Consider the following 18,398-nt stretch of genomic DNA (forward strand, 5'->3'; position numbering starts at 1 on the left):
CCTAGTATTTTTCTAATTTTTTTCCCATTATTTCTCTAAGAAGTTTGATCTTATACATGATAGGTAGGAAGTAGGAGAATATTTTATTTAAAAAAATCAGTCCAAAAAAAAAGGTTTTTTTCAGCCACAGCTTATTTTGGACAGCAAGTATTTTTCATTGTGTTCTGTGGATGTAGATTTTTTAAAAAATTTGTTGTTGTTGTTATTATGTTAAGTTAGCCACCGTACAGTACATTTAAGTATTTGAGGATAGGAATAGTAAAATACTATGGTATTGTGTGCTTTTATAATTGTTCCATCTTTTTATTTGGAAATAATTATGTGGTTAAAATAGAAGCAAGTCATTATGATTGCAAAGTATTTTGCAAATATTAAGATTAAAATGAGGTGAAGAGGAAGGAAGGTGGTAAAGAAGCATGCGCCAGTACGAAACCAGATAGACATCATGCCTGCACACAGAGCCGGTGATTTCAGTCTTCTCTAGTAAATTATGTTTGGGTAGAACTGGAAATATAGATAGGAAAAATTTAGTGCTTTAAAATGTTTAAGGACCTTCATATATGGTATCACATTTTTTTTTAATAACAGTCACATAAGGAAGTCAGGGTAAGAGTGTATATTCCTGTTTTATAAAGAAGAATGTATAATAGAGAGTGGCTGTGTTAAGAAGTCATGAGCTATTGACATTTTCCAATGGAGTTTTCCTATTCTTCAGTAATATGTATCATCGGGGTGCTTGGGTGGCTCATTTGGTTAAATGTCTGCCTTCCACTCAGGTCATCATCCCAGGGCCCTGGGATTGAGCCCCGCATCGGGCTCCCTGCTCAGGGAGTCTGCTTCTCCCTCTCCCTCTGTCCCTACCGTCCCCCCACCCAGCACATGCTCTCTGTTGCTCTCTCTTTCTCTCAAATAAAGAAAATCTTAAAAAAAAAAAATATGTATCATGTTTTACACTATTGGATATTTTATGGCACTTTTCCACATATGTTTACATACAGTGGGTGTACGTTCATTTATAATTTTCTGTGGTGTGTGCTTTTTTTCCCAGGCGAAGGGTGGAGGTTATGAGAGTGAAGATGCCTATCAAAATGCAGAACTAGTTTTTCTGGATATCCACAATATTCACGTTATGAGAGAATCATTACGAAAACTTAAGGAGATTGTGTACCCTAACATTGAGGAGACTCACTGGTTGTCTAACTTGGAATCTACTCACTGGCTCGAACATATTAAGGTTAGGTATATGTTATTATTTCCTTATATTATTACAGAATATTAGACAAGGACTTTCTCTGCCCCTCTATTTTGGCACTTTTCTTCAAATTGAAATTCAGATGAAGGTCTCTTTCTATACAATGAAAAATTAGTAACTGCTTTGAAAATTGTAAGTTCTTCTAAGGTGTGTTGCTTGAATGAATTACTTTCCTATACTGCGCATTTGGTTCTGTCCTAATCTTCTCTTCCCCGCCCTGTCTGAATTCTACCTGTCCTTCAGACCCTAGTTTGGGTTTCTTCTCGTCCATGACGTCTTCCCGGATTGCACCCACTTTCATTTTCTCTGCACTTTTCACTTTACTTTCTCTTTCCAGCTCATCAGGTACGACCTTGCACTTCATCTAATTACTTTGTGTCAGCTGGTATATATTCCTAATTCATGGAGACCTGGACTGGATAATTTGTTAATGTTTTTGGACCCCTCCGGAGCTAGAGCAGCACTGTGTGGGTAGATAATGGGCACCCTCTAAATCCCTGTTACACGACTAGTGAAGTGGTGCGTTCTGGTCGGAGAAGGGAGGCGAAGCAGTGAACGAAGCATACGAAGGCTAAATGATGGGGAGACTGCCCTGTGGACGCTTGTGTGCCCAGCCTGTCACTGTCCTGTTTGGAGCTCCAGATGTGATTGCACTTTGTACAGTTGCATAAGTTTTTTCAGATGTGGTCTGAATTTCAGTAACACAGCGTACCGAGCTGTAGACTTCTATAGCCACATACACATTAATACTGTGAAATACAGGGAAATGAGATTTTTCATGGTAAGGAGCAGACGTGCTCACATTAGAATCTCTAAAATTCAGACAGAACTGAAGAGAAGGCCAAATTGATCTAATTGAGGATTAAAGATTATTTTTATTATTTATCTTCTGGACGCCTAGGAGCTTGCATGTGGCAGAGTGCACACATTCCTCAGGCAGAGAGCATGTTCCCGGCCCATCTGTTGCAGCATGTGAAGTGTAAATAGAAAACAGAAAAACTTGATTTGAAGCGAACATAAATTGCAGGGCATTCCACCAGCGCAGATAACAGACTCTCCAAAAAGCTTGCTCTAACAGAAACAAGCCTCCTTAGAGGTGTAAGCGATTCGGCTATGCCTGGTCCGCCTTCTCCACCCACAGTCCCCACACCAGCAAAACTTACCTACTCACCTTCTTCAGATCTCTGCTGAAGTATCACCTTCTCAGAAAGGCCTTTCCCAACCACACCTTACAAAGTCACAGCTCCACCAGCAGGGTGCTGTCCCTCACTGCCCTCTGGCATAGCATGTAGTTTCTTATTTATTTGCATCCGGGTGGCCTCACCTGAGTAGAATATACCATCCCTTTGTCTGTTTGGTTCACTGCTCTATCTCTGGCACCTAGAGCAGAGCCTGCCACATGGTAAGGGTCTCCAAAATGTTTACTTTGTAAGCGAAGGAAGGCAGGAAGGCAGGAAGGCAGGAAGGTAGGAAGGTAGGAAGGTGGGACGGTGACCACTTTGGAAAACTCCCTGGTCAGTCTTAACTTTACAGCTGTTCCAGTCCTTTGGGTCAGTGATTCATAAGTCTCGATATCCACTGAATTACAAGTGGGAGATATTTAAAATAGTAAGTTAGAAGTAGTGGGGAATGGGGCCCAGACACTTAAAAAAATGCTCACAGTTGACTCTGATGCATAGTCAAGATTGACATTGCTTCAGAGTACCCCATTTCCAGAATATGCCTGTAGTTACAATCAAAAGGAGGTTATCATGAGATTCTCCAAGTCTAGTAAATCTGTTTTTCATTCTGATCCATGTTGGTGGACCCATACTGTTCTCTAAGTATGTATGGTCTAGCCATTGCAGAGAAGAATGGGACTATATTACTCATTTTAAAGAATATTATACTTTTGTGTTTCTTATTTGGTTATATCTAATTCTGTCTAGTTTTAACTCGAGATCAACTTCCTAAAGATGATTATTTTGCAGTATCTGTGTATTTAAAAAAAATAACTGAAATTATTTTAAATACCAGTTGACATAGTAATTTTTATTCATACTGATACAGAAAAGTAGCTTCAAGTTTTATACTGTGCTTGCTGTAAGCTATGTGACACATATAAAAACAGTAAAATAAATGCTATAGAAGCTATAGAGTAAGAGAGATCCAATTTTATTGCTTTCGTATTTATTCTAATTTGATTAAGTAGGGATTGTTTAATGTGTTGTTTAAGTAATGTGTATGACTTCATTTGGCATATTATTTTTTATTTAAATAGACGATGTTGGAATATTTGAAGATTCTTAGAAGCAGATCTCTTTAAAACTTAATCCTTTTCTCTCACTCATACTGTTGGTTTGTGCAGAACCCATAGGTACCCTTCATTTGGCTCATTCATTGTACAGATTAATAGGAGCTTGTATGTATGAGATTTTTCTAGTTATAAAGGCAAAATATTATAGACCTTCTGCCACTTACAAGAATTCTTATTATTAGGAAGGGACTGATAGTTTTTCTCCACATGTTATTCAGACAGTCATCCGTAATAAACTGTATTAGTTAATTTTGAAGAAGGAAGCACTTAATTTTTTAAGAATGTCATTTAAAAATCTGTTTTGCAGCTGATTCTTGCGGGGGCTCTTCGGATCGCTGACAAGGTAGAGTCCGGGAAGACGTCTGTGGTGGTGCACTGCAGCGATGGCTGGGACCGCACAGCTCAGCTCACTTCCCTTGCCATGCTCATGTTGGATGGCTACTATCGGAGCATCCGAGGCTTTGAGGTCCTTGTGGAAAAAGAATGGCTAAGCTTTGGACATCGATTTCAGCTTGTGAGTAAAGAACCTTGACTTGATGTATCACATGCATCCTACATAAGGCGTGTGAAAACAGTGCCTTTTATTCATTAGATACTCATCGAAAACCCTTTATACGAAAGGGGTGAACTTCTAGAGAGAACTTTCTCGTTAGTTGTGGAGAGCGTTAGGATAGTCTCTCATAGCTGCAGTCTGGCCAGGGCTGTCGGGTCCCGTGTTTGGCTCGGTCTCCTCTGTGATCCCTGCCAGGGGAGACATCAGATACTGTTCCCTCGTGTGCACAGGGGGTCTCTACCTTCAAATGCAGATTAGCAGGAATGGTGGTGGAATTACAGGGCACTTTGATCTCATGTAAAAGAAGCCAAGAATGGCTTAATTATTATTCTTAATTTAAGAATACTTCAGAGTAGCAGTGCTCACGCAGGAACAGGGTCTTAAGAAAAATCAGGCTGGGACCTCAGGCTGGGACCAAAAGAAATATCAGAGAAAAAAAGGAAAATTTAACTCAGAGTGGGGAATAAAACAGCTTTTCGAAGATCCTTCTTAAAGTACTAACACTGTAATGAGCATACGTATGGAGAGTATTACAGTTAGTTTTGTGGAAATGACAAATTTTCGTGCCCTCTGTTTGCCTCAAAATTTATGTTGATATTGTCGTTTGTCTCAAATCTGAGTTGGCAGGACCTCAGCGTCCAGGTGTCATTGTTGAATATCTTCTACCGTGTCTCCATGAAATGATTGTTTAATTTCTGCATTTACACCTCCAGAAACCAGCAGCCGCAGTAGCTGTCTACCCATGTCCTGCATAAACTTCAGTTCTTCTGGCTAAACATTCATTTTCTTCAGTGTTTTCCCCTCTCAATCCCCTCTTTACCCCAGTTGTCCTCTGGACTTTGGTCATGTCTTTTGTCAAGTGTGGTATCCAAAACTAATCACAGTTCCTAAAATAGAGGAATGGAGTTACTATGTCCTTTTCAAAGGATAATAAGCTTTCAGTTTTGCTTTTTTGATACATCATACTTTGGATTCATGCACCTTTTAATTAAACATTCACGTGGTTTTTAGTTGTGTTTCTGCTGAACGCTAAATTTGCAATCAGAAAACTTGAGAACAGTAACCATGTAGGCCTTGGTTTTTATGTATTGCTCCTCTGTGTTAGTTGTAATCATAGAATTTAGAGCGTGAGGAGTAGGAATATTTTCCCCCAAAGGAGGAACAGGGTGAGCAAAAGTCTAGATGGGATTGAGCGTGGCAAGAGTAGAGTTGAGGGAAGGGTGGGGTTAGAGAATCATGAAGGGGGAGAGTTAGACTGTCAGAGGCGTTGAAGCCACTGAGGGCACGCATGGTTCCTGGCAGCATTTTCCTAGATTAGCTGAAAGAGTTTCTGAGAGATGTTTACCCAGATGCCGTCTCGAATGTTAACCTCTACTATTCTGTAGTTACCAGGGAGTATCAGCAGTGTTTATAAATACAGATGACCCTTGCACGATGTACAGTGTGGGGGCTGGGGGTGCAGTCAAGAATCCACATGTAACTGTTGACTCCTCCCCAGAACTTAACTCCTTATAGCCTATGGTTGACGAAAGCCTTACCGATAAGATATTTTGTATGTTGTATGTACAATATACTGTATTCTTATAATAAAGTCAGCTGACAAAAGGACATGTTACTAAGAAAATCAGAAGGAAGAAAATTCACTTACAGTTCTGTAAAAAATCCACATGGAAGTGAACTCATGCAGCGCAACCCGTATTGTTCGAGAGTCAGCTGTTAACTTGAAAGAAACAGACATTTAAAGGTAGTCTGCTCTTTTGAACTTGAACTGTTAAATAAAATTGGGCATCTGGAGTATCTTTTCAGATACTCCACATTTTTCTATTCTCTCTAAAATATACTTACCATGAAATAAGCATTACAACAAACTCTCTTACTTCAAAAAATGAAGTGTTAGTCATCCAGAGCTGCCCGTGTTCATATAAATGGGACCAAAATAGTAAACATTTAAGACCGTTGGAAGTTGCTGTGGATTCCTAGATTGCTAACTCTGGTTCCCTACTCCATTGTTTCCCCTTAATCTATCTGAGAGCAGAATTTGACAGTTAAAGGACAGTTGGTCAAGAGGGTACGTCCACCTGGTGAATGTAAGGTAGTGGGTCTCCAACGTTTTGATGTCAGGGTCTCTTTCCATTCTTAACAATTATCGATGACCCCAAAGAACTTTGTTTGTATGGTTTATATCTACCAATATTACCATATTAGAAATTAGATTTTAACAAATGTTTAAATATTAATTAAATAATAAATCTGTCTTAGTCTGTTTGAGTTGCTGTAACATAATACCACACACTGGGTGGCTTGTAAAATTTCAGCAGAATTTTTTTTTCTCACAGTTCTGAAGGCTGGAAATCCAAGGTCAGGGTGTCAGTACAGTCAGGTTCTGTGGAAGGCCCTAGATTGTGGGTTGTAGATTGTCAGCCTCTTGGTGTGTCCTCACATGGTGAAGAGAACTAGGGAGCTCTGTGGGGTCTTTTGATAAGAGCACAAATCCCCTTTATTGGTGTTCTGCTGTCATGACTAGCAGCTCCCAGACGATGACTCCTGCCATTAGGGGACACAAACTTCAGGCCGTAGTACTACTATATATAAACCTAAATAACATTTTATAGAAAACTGACTCTATTTTCCAGAACAGCAACAAAAAAAGTTTAATGTGAAGGGTGGAATTGTTTTACATTTTTTGCAAATTCCTTTCATGTCTGGCTTATTAGAAGATAGCCGAATTTCACAACTACTTCTGCATTCAGTTTATTGCAATGTTTGCTGTTGCTTGAAGTAAATGAGGAAAATCTGACCACACACAGATATGCAGGTTGAAAATCAGAGTGTCTTAATAGCTTTTTCAGGGAATTGTGGATATTCTTTCATACTGTGCCAAAATTTAACAAATGCTGATTTCTTCGAGGTTACTTATACTGTGGATCCAAAACTAGATCAATGAGTTTTTCATCGTTCCATTAAATTCCATTGGTCTGTCTTGCACTTTGAATAGAACTTTTACCCATGCATGATTCTACAAGATCAGGTATTGGTTATTTGGAAAATACTGGCTTACTGACTTACATACCTCTTCCAATGTTAATGCTTTTCATTATATACCATCGTAATACCTCATTTGTTAGTATCACCAAAGATTTGATCAGAAACGTCTGTTATCAAGCTTATTGTGGCAGGTAGTTTTCCAAAAATCTAATGTGCACTCAAAGCTTGAGTTTTATCATTGTTTTCCTTGAAATGACACATTCTCTTTGTACATTAAAAAAAATGCCTGCAAGACTTTCAGGTCTTAATAATCATAGTTCATATATCGATTATTCTTTCAAGTCAAAGTCAAAATGATGTTCCGTGAAAAAGTGGTGTTTTGTACCATCAACTTACGTTTGCAGCGGAAGAACATTATGTGTATTTCCCATTTTGTTACACAGGCTGTTGTCAAGGGGAGATATATAACAGGATTAATTTTTACTGCTTCATCAAGGAAACTGCCCCCCCCCCCCCATTTAACTGCAAGTGTGTGGCAAGGCAGAATATGACACGACTCGTGCAACTTGATTCGAGTGCCTTGCTTGATTTCTCCTAAGGAACCCAGAGTTTTATCCTTTGTCACTTTTGCACCATCAGTGTAAATGTCAGTGCACTGAAAAAGGCAAATAATGTCTTAGTATTATTATGAAAATAGTTTTGATGTCACAGACCCTCCCCCCCCCCCCCCCCCCCCCCGCCCCGGTCCCTGGAAATCTATGGACCAGACTTTTAGAATCACTGATTTGGAGTGTGGAGGGTCTGTTTCAGTCATCTGGGGCAAAGGTCCTTGGAAGAGAAAAAACTGAGAAAGGACGTGAGTACATGCTTGGAAGGCAGATGTCAAGCATTCTTTAAAGGTTTTCAAGAGTTTGTGCTGATGTGATTCTTCTTGATAAAGACAGATGAGCTGAGATAGGACAGGTGCCTGCACACACTGGCCAAGTGGTTCAAGGAGACGGGTGTTCCCTGAGGCTGTTGGACAAGTAGCTGTTAATATTTAGGGAATGTTAAATCTCTGGGACAAAAAATGTGGGTTCTGAGGTCTGACTGCTCCTGTCTTCCGTTATCAACCTTTTAAGATCTGGGTTCCACTTATTAAACAAAGTTGTAATTTCCTATTACAAGCATCTTATGTCAGAAAATCATGTGGCCATTTGTACATCAAAATGGTAATAGAGACTTCTGGTAAGACTGAGAGTGATTTCTATTTTCCTTGCTGTGCTTTTATTTTTTTTTTAATTCATTTTTTAAAGATTTTATTTAGTAAAATAAGAGAGAGAGAGAGCACCAGCGGGGGAGAGAGAGGGGCAGAGGGCAAAGCAGGCTCCCGGCTGAGCAGGGAGCTCAATGCGGGGCTCGATCCCAGGACCCCCGGATCATGGCCTGAGCCAAAGGCAGACACCTAACCTGACTGAGCCACCCAGGTGCCCCCTTGCTGTGCTCTTTTAAAGACTTTTGAACTTTAAAAAATATTGGAAGATATTACTTTTATTGCAAAATAAAATTATTTCCATGAAAATGAAAAATCCCACAAAGCTCATGTAGTATCTCACCCTTTCTGCTTCAGAGGCTCGGCCATGGAGATAAGAACCATGCAGATGCGGACAGATCGCCTGTGTTTCTTCAGTTTATTGACTGTGTCTGGCAAATGACAAGACAGGTAACTTACCTGGGATAGTCGTTCTTAGTCTTTCTTTTAAGCCATCTGGAGTTGGGAGGTTTGGTCAGTGATTATCCTACATTTCATGTAAAATGGAAATTCTTGGAAGATTTCTCAGTAATAGAACTATTACTTGTTGTTACATTATGAACTAAGTTAAAGGATATTATTTGGAGATCGTATTAAACACTTGACGGTTTGATCCATTAGCATTTCAACCAGTGGCATTAATAATAACCCAAGAGGTTTCCTCCTTCCTTTTGAACAAGTAGTTAAATAATGGCAATATATTTACCCGGAAGCTCATCTACACATTGCTAAGAAAGGTGGAGGTAAAGAAATGAAGCAGTAGGTTAGGTAACTCAAGCAAAATGAAATCCTATTTTAGGTAATTTTAATGGAAAAATGTGTTTATGTGGGAATTATGGGTAGGTAAGTATGTAATAAATTCAGTTCTTTTTGTTCTTAGGTATGGAGAGATTGTTTTTTAGACCTTCTATTAACTTTCTAACAAATTGATTTGAAATATTAATGGTAATGGATTTAGTCCTTTGGAAAGATATCAGAGGAGATTGGAAAACACCTGGTTTATTACAGGATCAGTTCACTAGTGAGGCAAGGGGTTGGTGTCTTAAAAATATTTAACTCAAGAAAATTCATCTCAGACCTTGGCAACGGCTCACTCTGCTATGTCAGCTAATTATTTACCGAGGGTTTATTAGACCTCAGACAACTGGAAGTCTGGTTTGTTTTTAGTGAGACCATGACATGAATATAAACTAGGGCAGTTGCTGACTCTGCTTTGCTTTAGGATTGCACTTTAGCTTCAAGAAAGTGCTGTTATTTCATTTAAAGAAACAAATGGTGATCTTCAGGTGAAACACACTGATTATATAAGCATTTCCCCTGTAAGTATATCGATTTGGATGGATTATTTGAAAGCTGCTGGGTTACATGAAGTGTTGTAGTGGATACGACTGCGGTGTGATGAGGCTGGTATTCTAACGTACATGCTGCAGGTGTGTATGGCAGCTCAAGTTTTGTTCTAGAACAGGCCCTCGGGGTGTTGGGGGGCACTAACGGCATAGTTTAATGGTGTTTACTACTTCTTGGACTAGGTTTGAATTTTTCCTTTGGAATTGCTCTTGAGTTGGTATAGCAGCTCTACAAACCCTTGCCAGCCCTTTTTTGGGTGTTTGACCCAAAACAAGAAGAGCCACTATTGACCATTACCGTATTTGATTTTTAAATAACGTTTGAATCTTGGCAAAAATTAAATATGTCCTATAAAAAGCCTCGAAAAGCTGTTTGAAACCATGGCACCATTGATGGCTGAGTGTACTGCTCTCCCAGAGGAATTACCTTGAAGGGGCAACATGTGTGACTGTATTTGTTCTGGGATGTTTGTTAGAAATAAAATCACATTTGCCAATTGTTTGCATAGAAGAGTAGGCGATAAGTATCTTCCTCGGTAATTGTGTTCACTTATTACACACTGTTGATCTAAAAGCAGCTTCACTCTAATTTTGAGCTTAAGTTACTGCATAGAAAATCAGTTTGATCTTACATTTCTCCAGTAGAACTGAAAATATGTCCTATAGTGATGAGTCTTTTAGACATCTAGTTCTCTTTTTCTGTATGATATTCTGGAGCATAGAACATGTTAGACCTGTTTATTGGCAATCACCAGTTTTATAAATAATTGAACTTTTGTGCAGAGACTTAAGTAAGCACATCTGTCAAAATGACACTGACTATGTGGTAATTAGCTAGATTGTACCTGTCCCCCCACCCTCAGCCCCTCACTCCTGGGTCAGGAAGCAGTTGGTGAAGGGCCCTTCAGATTGTAAACCCTGAGGAGGAGAAAATAGTCCTCCTCTGCTCACAGCAGTTCCTGCTCTGCCACCGTTTTGTGCGGAGGACCTGTCCGTGGCTGAAGCGCTCTTCTCATGACTGAGCACGTGTTTTTGCCAAGAAGATGAAAAACTGACCACAGGCTTAGCTCCGTTGGATGGCTCTTTAATGAGTGAGAGCGCGTTCACAGCTGGCTAATAAGGCTGTAGAGTGTGTAACAGTTCAGGGGATGGGATTTATTTTGTAAGTGAATGAGTGGGATTTGACCAAGTTTCTTACAGGTAATTGGCCTTTTGTTGGCATTTGCTCCAATCACCTGGTTCAGCTTCACAGCCATAAAAATTATCATTCACGACAGGGCGGGTTAGCCTTCAGTGTTCAAGAAATTTACCATAATACCCTGCTTATACATTTAGGAAATGTCGAGGCAAAGGTGGTTTCACCCCTGTCCCTTTTGCATGCAGTTCAGGCTGTTTTCTTGAACTACTGCATAGGGATCATTCTAAGAAAAACTTGGAACCAATATTTATTCCCCAAATCTGCAGTCCAAATATTCACAGAATTTCTTTTTCACAGTCCTAGAATTGGTACAATTTTCATGGAGACTCTTTGAAAGTTTTGAAGTATTAGATGGATGAGGATGGGTTATACTAACTCTTTCCCTTCCTGGGATCTGTCATCCATCCTTGATAAATCCCCAAAAATGGTTGTTTATGTAATATTAAGATATCTAGTCCAGCTTTTGTCCTAGGTTAAAGAGAAAGTGAATTTTCTGTTAGAAAGAGGCTGCCGAAGTACTGGATTACAGGATACTCAGGTTTGACTAGGTTGGCTCTTAAGTGATCTGCACATTTGCCTTAAATCTTTTTGTGCATTGCTGACATTTTCTAGAGACGGTGATATTTTTTGTGTAATTCCTGAAACCAAAACTATGTTGCTGAAATTTTAAAGAAAATCTTACTATGTTGTCTTTGGTCGTTTTTGGCAAAGAAAGGCTGCGAGTTGCTAGAATTGCCGAAGTCAAAATTCATCCCTCTCCAAGTTTAGGATTAACAGATACAGGAGATACAGAAACACCAAGATCGCACCATTCAAACTCTTGCTGTTCAAGAAAAGGTTTGGGGAGAAATCTCAGAAAAGTGGTAGAGTGATTTTTCAACAGAAAACGAAGCAGATAATGCCATAATGGCTTAGAAATACGTAGTTTTGAATATTATTTAACCTCATTTTAAGAAGTATTATAAAGAATCTACCCATATATGGGGATGAATATGCTTAAAAAAATGTCCTAATGATTTTGTGTTTGTGATATTCAATTTGCAGTTTCCTACAGCATTTGAATTCAATGAATATTTTCTCATAACCATTTTGGACCATCTATATAGCTGTTTATTTGGAACATTCCTCTGTAACAGTGAACATCAGAGAGGAAAAGAGGTAAAATATGAGCCGTGACCCTCCCCTCCTCTCCTCCCAGTACGTGTGATGTTCTCTACGAGGAACATCTATCTTTGATAGATTTCAACCTAACAGTCCTCTTGGATGATTTCTTTGGTCATGTTTTATTCTCATGTACTGTAAAACGATGACTTCTTTCCATATATCTGAGCCTGATTTGTTCTCCAGTACCTCTGTTGGAAGGCTGAAGGTACCAGCTAGCAGAAGGTCAGGTGCGTTTATGGGTGAAAAGTAGTGTCTGCTAAAGAGAACTGAAGTCTGTGTAATCATAGGAGCACCAGTCCTTGCAGGATGGAAATCCTTCAAAGCAAGTGCAGAAAAATCTAATTAGCAAAAAATATACATATGAATGAATAGATCCCCAAATACATTGTGCATACATAGCCATTTTAGGGTTTTTTTTGAAATTGTAAAATAATACTGTGAAACATCTAGACATTGAAGAGATGCTGTGTAGAAAGTTACCGTTTCCCTGCGTCACCAGATCATCACTGGTAAGTGGTTGGTATTATTTAGAAGAACCTGTGTAAGGATGATGTTTCAATTTTTACTTCTGGCCTCAAAATATATCTGTCCTATGTATGAAATTCCAAATCCTTGTGATTTGGTGCCTCCCTCTTCATCAATTTTCATTCTAAACATGTGGTTACAAACTAGTTTACTCATGCTGTTCTATAAAGCATCATGGCAGGGAGCTTGCTCTGCAGCCAGGCTGCCTGGGTTGAACTCTTGTATCTACCCCTTCTTGTGTAACCTTGGGCAAGTTCATTTCTGCTTTGGGAAATTGGGGAAAATAGTACTTACTATTGTGTAAATAAAATAAACTACAAAACACTACAGTAACTGCCATGTAGCAGATGGTAAGTTCCTTGAAGGCAGATATTAAAAAAATTTTTAAAGATTTTTATTTATTTGAGAAAGAGCACACACGAGGGGTGGGGAGCAGCAGAGGGAGAGGGAGAAGCGGGCTTCCTGCTGAGCAGGGAGCCTATGTGGGGCTCCATCCCAGATCCCAAGATCATGACCTGAGCCAAAGGCAGACGCTTAACCGACTGAGCCACCCCAGGAAATTTTGAATACACCGTATCTTCCGTGGCCAGCCCACAGTCAGTATTCCTATGCAGAGGAAGTGCTTAAGAACCTACAGAATGTTAGATAACTAAAAATAGCCAAGTTCCAAAGATACTTTTTTTTTCCATCTTTTGAGAGTCTTGAATAGGATTTAAGTATATCCTGATTTTAAGAAAAGAATCTTTTTTGCTGAGCTATAGTTTGCAGTCCATAAAATGAAAAGTGTATACTTTAGTAGTTTTCAGTTTATCTAGAGTTGTACAACTATCACCACTATGAACATTGAGAAGTAACTGTGTCCCTGTTTGCAGTTTTCCCCTAGTCTCCTCTCCTGGTCCCTTGGCCATCACTACTCTCCAGATTTGCCCCTCCTGGATACATCCTATAAATGGAATCATTCAAGATGAGGCTCTTGTGTCTGGCTTCTTTCACTTAGCATGTTTCCAAGTTCAGTTGTAGTATGCATCAATACCTTATTCCTTTTCATGGTGAAATATTATTCCATCATACAAATATACTACATTTTATCCATTTTATCAGTTGATGGACTTTTGGGTTGTTTCCTCCTTTTGCTCTTATGAGTAATGCTGATTTGAACATCTGTGTACAGGTTTTTGTATGCATATGTTTCTGTTCTCTTGGTATATATACCTGGATGGAATTGCTAGTCTGGGAACTCATTTAACTTTTTAATGAATTGTGATGTTTTGCAGTACTCTCTGATTTTAATGAAAGTGGGGCTATTACTGAAGTGTCCATATCCTCTCCAAGGAGATTTTAATCAAAAATACCTATGTTTCCTTCTTACAGAATCTCCCTAAAAGGACTGTGTCACTGTGGTCTTACATAAATAGCCAGCTGGAAGACTTCACTAATCCTCTCTATGGGAGCTACGCCAATCATGTCCTTTATCCGGTAGCCAGCATGCGCCACCTAGAGCTCTGGGTGGGTTATTACGTCAGGTGGAACCCACGGATGAAACCACAGGTATATATGCTCTCCAGTGTACAGTGGGAGTTTTCATCCATGCGGTTGTATAGTTAGGTTCATCACCTTTAAAGCAGCTAGAAAAATTAGGTATATTTAAAACTTTCCTTTTTCCCTGTTAATAGTTACAATTGTATAGTAGAAAAAGCACTACATTGGGGTAATCAATATACTTGGTTCTTGCCCTGATTTTGCTTGTATGGTCTTGGGTGAATCACTTGTCTTTTCTTCCCTCCCTCGGGAAAATGAGTGTGGTGCATTGGATAACTTCTGTAGGTCATTTTAATAGGTTTGAGGAAATAGCTTAAAGAAAATTAAAACCCTGACCGGTTCTGGTCCATTTTGAAATATGTTATGGAATATATACTACTTAGAACTGTTTAAAAGACTAAAAACCTGCAACTAAGTGATAGGAAATCTTTTGAGTTTTGGCTTTTAGATTGTCTGGTTCCTTGGTTGTTTGTTGTATTTGTTTAATTACCAGCTGCAGGGTATACTTGTGGAAATACTTGGGGGCACTGGGAAAGCCACTGAAAGAGCAGTGTTGTCAGTAGAGTCCGGTTAATTCTCACTGATGTGCTGGAAAGGTCAGCCTGGTCCCCATAGCTGAGAAAATGCACATTGCAGCACTTAGGGAAAGAACTATATTCCAGAACAATTTCACTTTGGGTTTGTTTAGGATTGCCTCTTTGAATGACATTATGGTGTTTTGCTCTTATAGGAACCCATTCACAACAGATATAAAGAACTTCTTGCTAAACGGGCAGAGCTTCAGAAGAAAGTAGAGGAACTACAGAGAGAAATTTCCAACAGATCCACCTCATCCTCTGAGAGAGCCAGTTCCCCTGCACAGTGTGTCACTCCTGTCCAAACTGTTGTGTGAAGGGACTGTTTGAGGGGGGGCCGTCATTGCCATGAACTCTGGATTACAATGGCAGCTTTAGGAGTATACAGTCTTCGGAAGTTAGAACCCACCCATGGGAGAAATGCAGTTGCTTTATTTATTTTAAATCTCTCCAGGTTGGGTTTAGAACTGTGGCAGTGCAGGTGGTGTATGTGAAATAACCCCATGTGTAATGACACAATTATGACACTAATCTTCTAAGTCACCCAAAGAATATTAAGATGCTTCAATACCAGATCCACAGTGGGAACAAGTTTCTGATTTTAAAATCAAAATACAGACTACTTCAGAAACATTCCTGTCGCTGCACAAAGGTTAGGAGCATCCCCGTTATCTCAGCGCACCGACACTGCAGTCCGCGGCATTTTATACACTGAGCCTCGATGGCATGAAAGCTCAGCATCACTCGATACTCCCTTCCCCGTCGTGGGTTTTTCTCCTCTGTAGTAAAGTCATTTACTTTGATCACCTTTCTGCACCCACACTCTCCATGTATGATATGGCAAGGTCTTGAGGATATTATGGCATAGTAGTAGTTGAAAATTATTGCTGTCATTACCGGCATATGTATTTAAGATGTAGTAGATAGCTGTTCCAAACGGATGCCTTTGAGATGTGCTTGGGGGTGGGGGGCGGGATTGAGAGGAGGAAGTGGTAGCCGTCCAGGATTTCAAAGAATTCTACACCCTTCAGATTAGTTTCCATTTGCCCAGTTACTAGAAACATAATGAAACATATTTTACAAATTCATTACTACCTTACTTTATTGCATTTACGTTTTTGTGTGTGTGTCTGTCTGAACACAGAATTGGTAAGTTTTGAGGCAATATTTTAAAAAGTTTACTAGGATTGACTTTTTTCCTGAAGTTTGTATAAATAGCGATGCTCAAATTCTACGTGAAATATTTTACTACTTTACTTTGCAAATTCTGTAATTCCACTGAAAGATTAAGTCTACCAAAGAACTTACTGCATGTACAAATGTATTACAATCTCAATGCCAGTAAAGGAAATACTGCCTCACTGTTCACCTGCCAGTAACAGGTCAGCGCTGGTATCAACAGTTGACTCCTTGATATCTTAAGAGCCATATGTTATGTACTGTAACAAAGGAGCTTCTTGTCCCTTGGGTCTTTAATTAAAAGGAAATTTCAACTGACTTTTAAAACGTTGACCTTATCCTAGGTTGTTTGCCTTAAGTGTCTTTTGCAGAAATGTTATTTGGAAAGTTTTTGAAGGAAGGGGTAGCTTAGCACGTGCTCCAAATTGAAATGTTCAATTTCAACCCATTTTGCTTCTATACCCGAATCAAACAGTACTCAAAAATGCAGTGTTCGCTCACCTGTTAATTCACCATAGTCTGGACTTAGCCCTGTTCTTGGGTCTGGTGGTGAGGAACTATAATTTCTCCTAGTACTTCCAATATTAGCAAAATTAATACCAAGATGATTTGGTCTTTGTATGATACTCGTTTTAAGAAAATTAGTAACATGGGCACCTGAGTGGCTCAGTCGTTATGCATCTGCCTTCAGCTCAGGTCATGATCCTGGGGTCCCGAGATCAAGCCCTCCATTGGGCTCCCTGCTCAGCGGGCAGCTGACTTCTCCCTCTCCTACTCCCCCTGCTTGTGTTCCCTCTCTCGCTCTGTCAAATAAAGAAATAAAATCTTAAAAAAAAAAAAAGAAAAGAAAAAATTAGTAACGGTATGTAAGTGGCCAGCCTATCGACTGAAGCTAATTTTTCTATTCCAAATGTTTTACAAATCCATTCTTTCCTGTCCATTCTACCATTTTCCTCATTTAACCCTTGATCATCTTAGTCTGACACTACATGACTGAAGAGATCAAGAATTTCAAACTTCTAGTCTCAATACCCTCACATCCACTTTAAATTCTATTCAAAAGCCAGGGCAATCTAAATGCAAATCTTTCACTTACCTTTTTAAGACTCTCTAGGGGTTTCCTTTTCACCTTCACAGGAGTCTACAAAGTGGAGTGCATTTACGATAACCCCCTGGTGGTAAGGTCAGGATCATGATGGGAGGACACATTCCTGTTTCCTCGCCCTCGACTTGTAACTAATTGGACATCCATAACCTCCACACATCACACCGGGACAGCCATCCGTGCGCCTGGAGTCAAAGGAAGCTGCGGAGCCAAGGGAGTTACGGCAGCAGTGACTGCCGCCACCTCTCTCTCGTGGAGGTGGCAGAAAAAGGGGGAAGCTGAAAGTCTGCTCAGCTGCATGGGCTGCAGCTGGAGGGTTCGACTGCATTTCAGGAACACCTAGATTTTTAAGGAGAGACCTCCATGACTCGGTAGAGAGAAAAGAAAAAAGGCAAACAGAATTCCAGCAAGAGGTCCATTCATGGGCCTTTGGGAATCCCCCCCTCTAGGATTGCCATGGGCACACCTAAAGCCCCAAGTGCTAAGCATACACCTCCCCCCACTCTGCTTCCAGTCTTTAAAAAACAAAAGCAAACCAAAGATATTTGAGAGAGCAGATGGGTGCACATGGCGGGGGGAGGGGCAGAGGGCCAGGGAGAGAGTCTCAAGGGGACTCTGCACTGTGCGCCCCCCACAGAGCTGAGGTGGGGCTGGATCTCAAGATCCTGAGATCATCACCTGAGCCTAAACCAGGAGATGCCCAACACAGCCACACAGGTGCCCCCAGTGTTTTTTTTTTTTTAATTTTATTATGTTAGTCACCATACAGTACATCCCTGGTTTTTGATGTAAAGTTCGATGATTCATTATAGTTGCGTATAACACCCAGTGCACCATGCAATACGTGCCCTCCTTACTACCCATCACCAGCCTATCCCATTCCCCCACCACCCTCCCCTCTGAAGCCCTCAGTTTGTTTCCCAGAGTCTATAGTCTCTCATGCTTCATTCCCCCTTCTGATTACCCCCCTTTATCCCTTTCTTCTACCGATCTTCCTAGTTCTTATGTTCCATAGATGAGAGAAACCGTATAATTGTCTTTCTCTGCTTGATTTATTTCACTTAGCATTATCTCCTCCAGTGCCGTCCATGTTGCAGCAAATGTTGAGAAATCATTCATTCTGATAGCTGAGTAATATTCCATTGTATATATGGACCACATCTTCTTAATCCAGTCATCTGTTGAAGGGCATCTCGGCTCCTTCCACGATTTAGCTATTGTGGACAATGCTGCTATGAACATTGGGATGCATATGGCCCTTCTCTTCACTACGTCTGTATCTTTGGGGTAAATACCCAGTAGTGCAATGGCTGGATCATAGGGTAGCTCAATTTTTAACTTTTTAAGGGACCTCCACACTGTTTTCCAGAGTGGCTGTACCAACTTGCAT

The 18,398-nt window shown here is 40.0% G+C and overlaps 1 protein-coding gene across 3 annotated transcripts in view; it reads left to right on the plus strand.

The window, feature by feature from the left end:
• Positions 1-16,230, plus strand: part of MTMR2 (myotubularin related protein 2) — a 122,012-nt gene extending 105,782 nt beyond the window's left edge. For all 3 annotated transcript variants that reach the window (XM_045790812.2, XM_045790813.2, XM_087868227.1), the window contains 6 exons: positions 1,049-1,234; positions 3,856-4,062; positions 8,696-8,788; positions 11,966-12,079; positions 13,982-14,158; positions 14,880-16,230. In XM_045790812.2, coding sequence (XP_045646768.1) covers positions 1,049-1,234; positions 3,856-4,062; positions 8,696-8,788; positions 11,966-12,079; positions 13,982-14,158; positions 14,880-15,041 — 939 coding nt within the window. In that variant the 3' untranslated portion in view covers positions 15,042-16,230. The remainder of the gene's footprint in view (positions 1-1,048; positions 1,235-3,855; positions 4,063-8,695; positions 8,789-11,965; positions 12,080-13,981; positions 14,159-14,879) is intronic.
• Positions 16,231-18,398: the final 2,168 nt, after the last annotated feature.

The sequence above is a fragment of the Ursus americanus genome, chromosome 16 (assembly GCF_024610735.1).
Source record: "Ursus americanus isolate L20-20 chromosome 16, mUrsAme1.1.p, whole genome shotgun sequence".
NCBI classification, from domain to species: Eukaryota; Metazoa; Chordata; class Mammalia; order Carnivora; family Ursidae; genus Ursus; species Ursus americanus.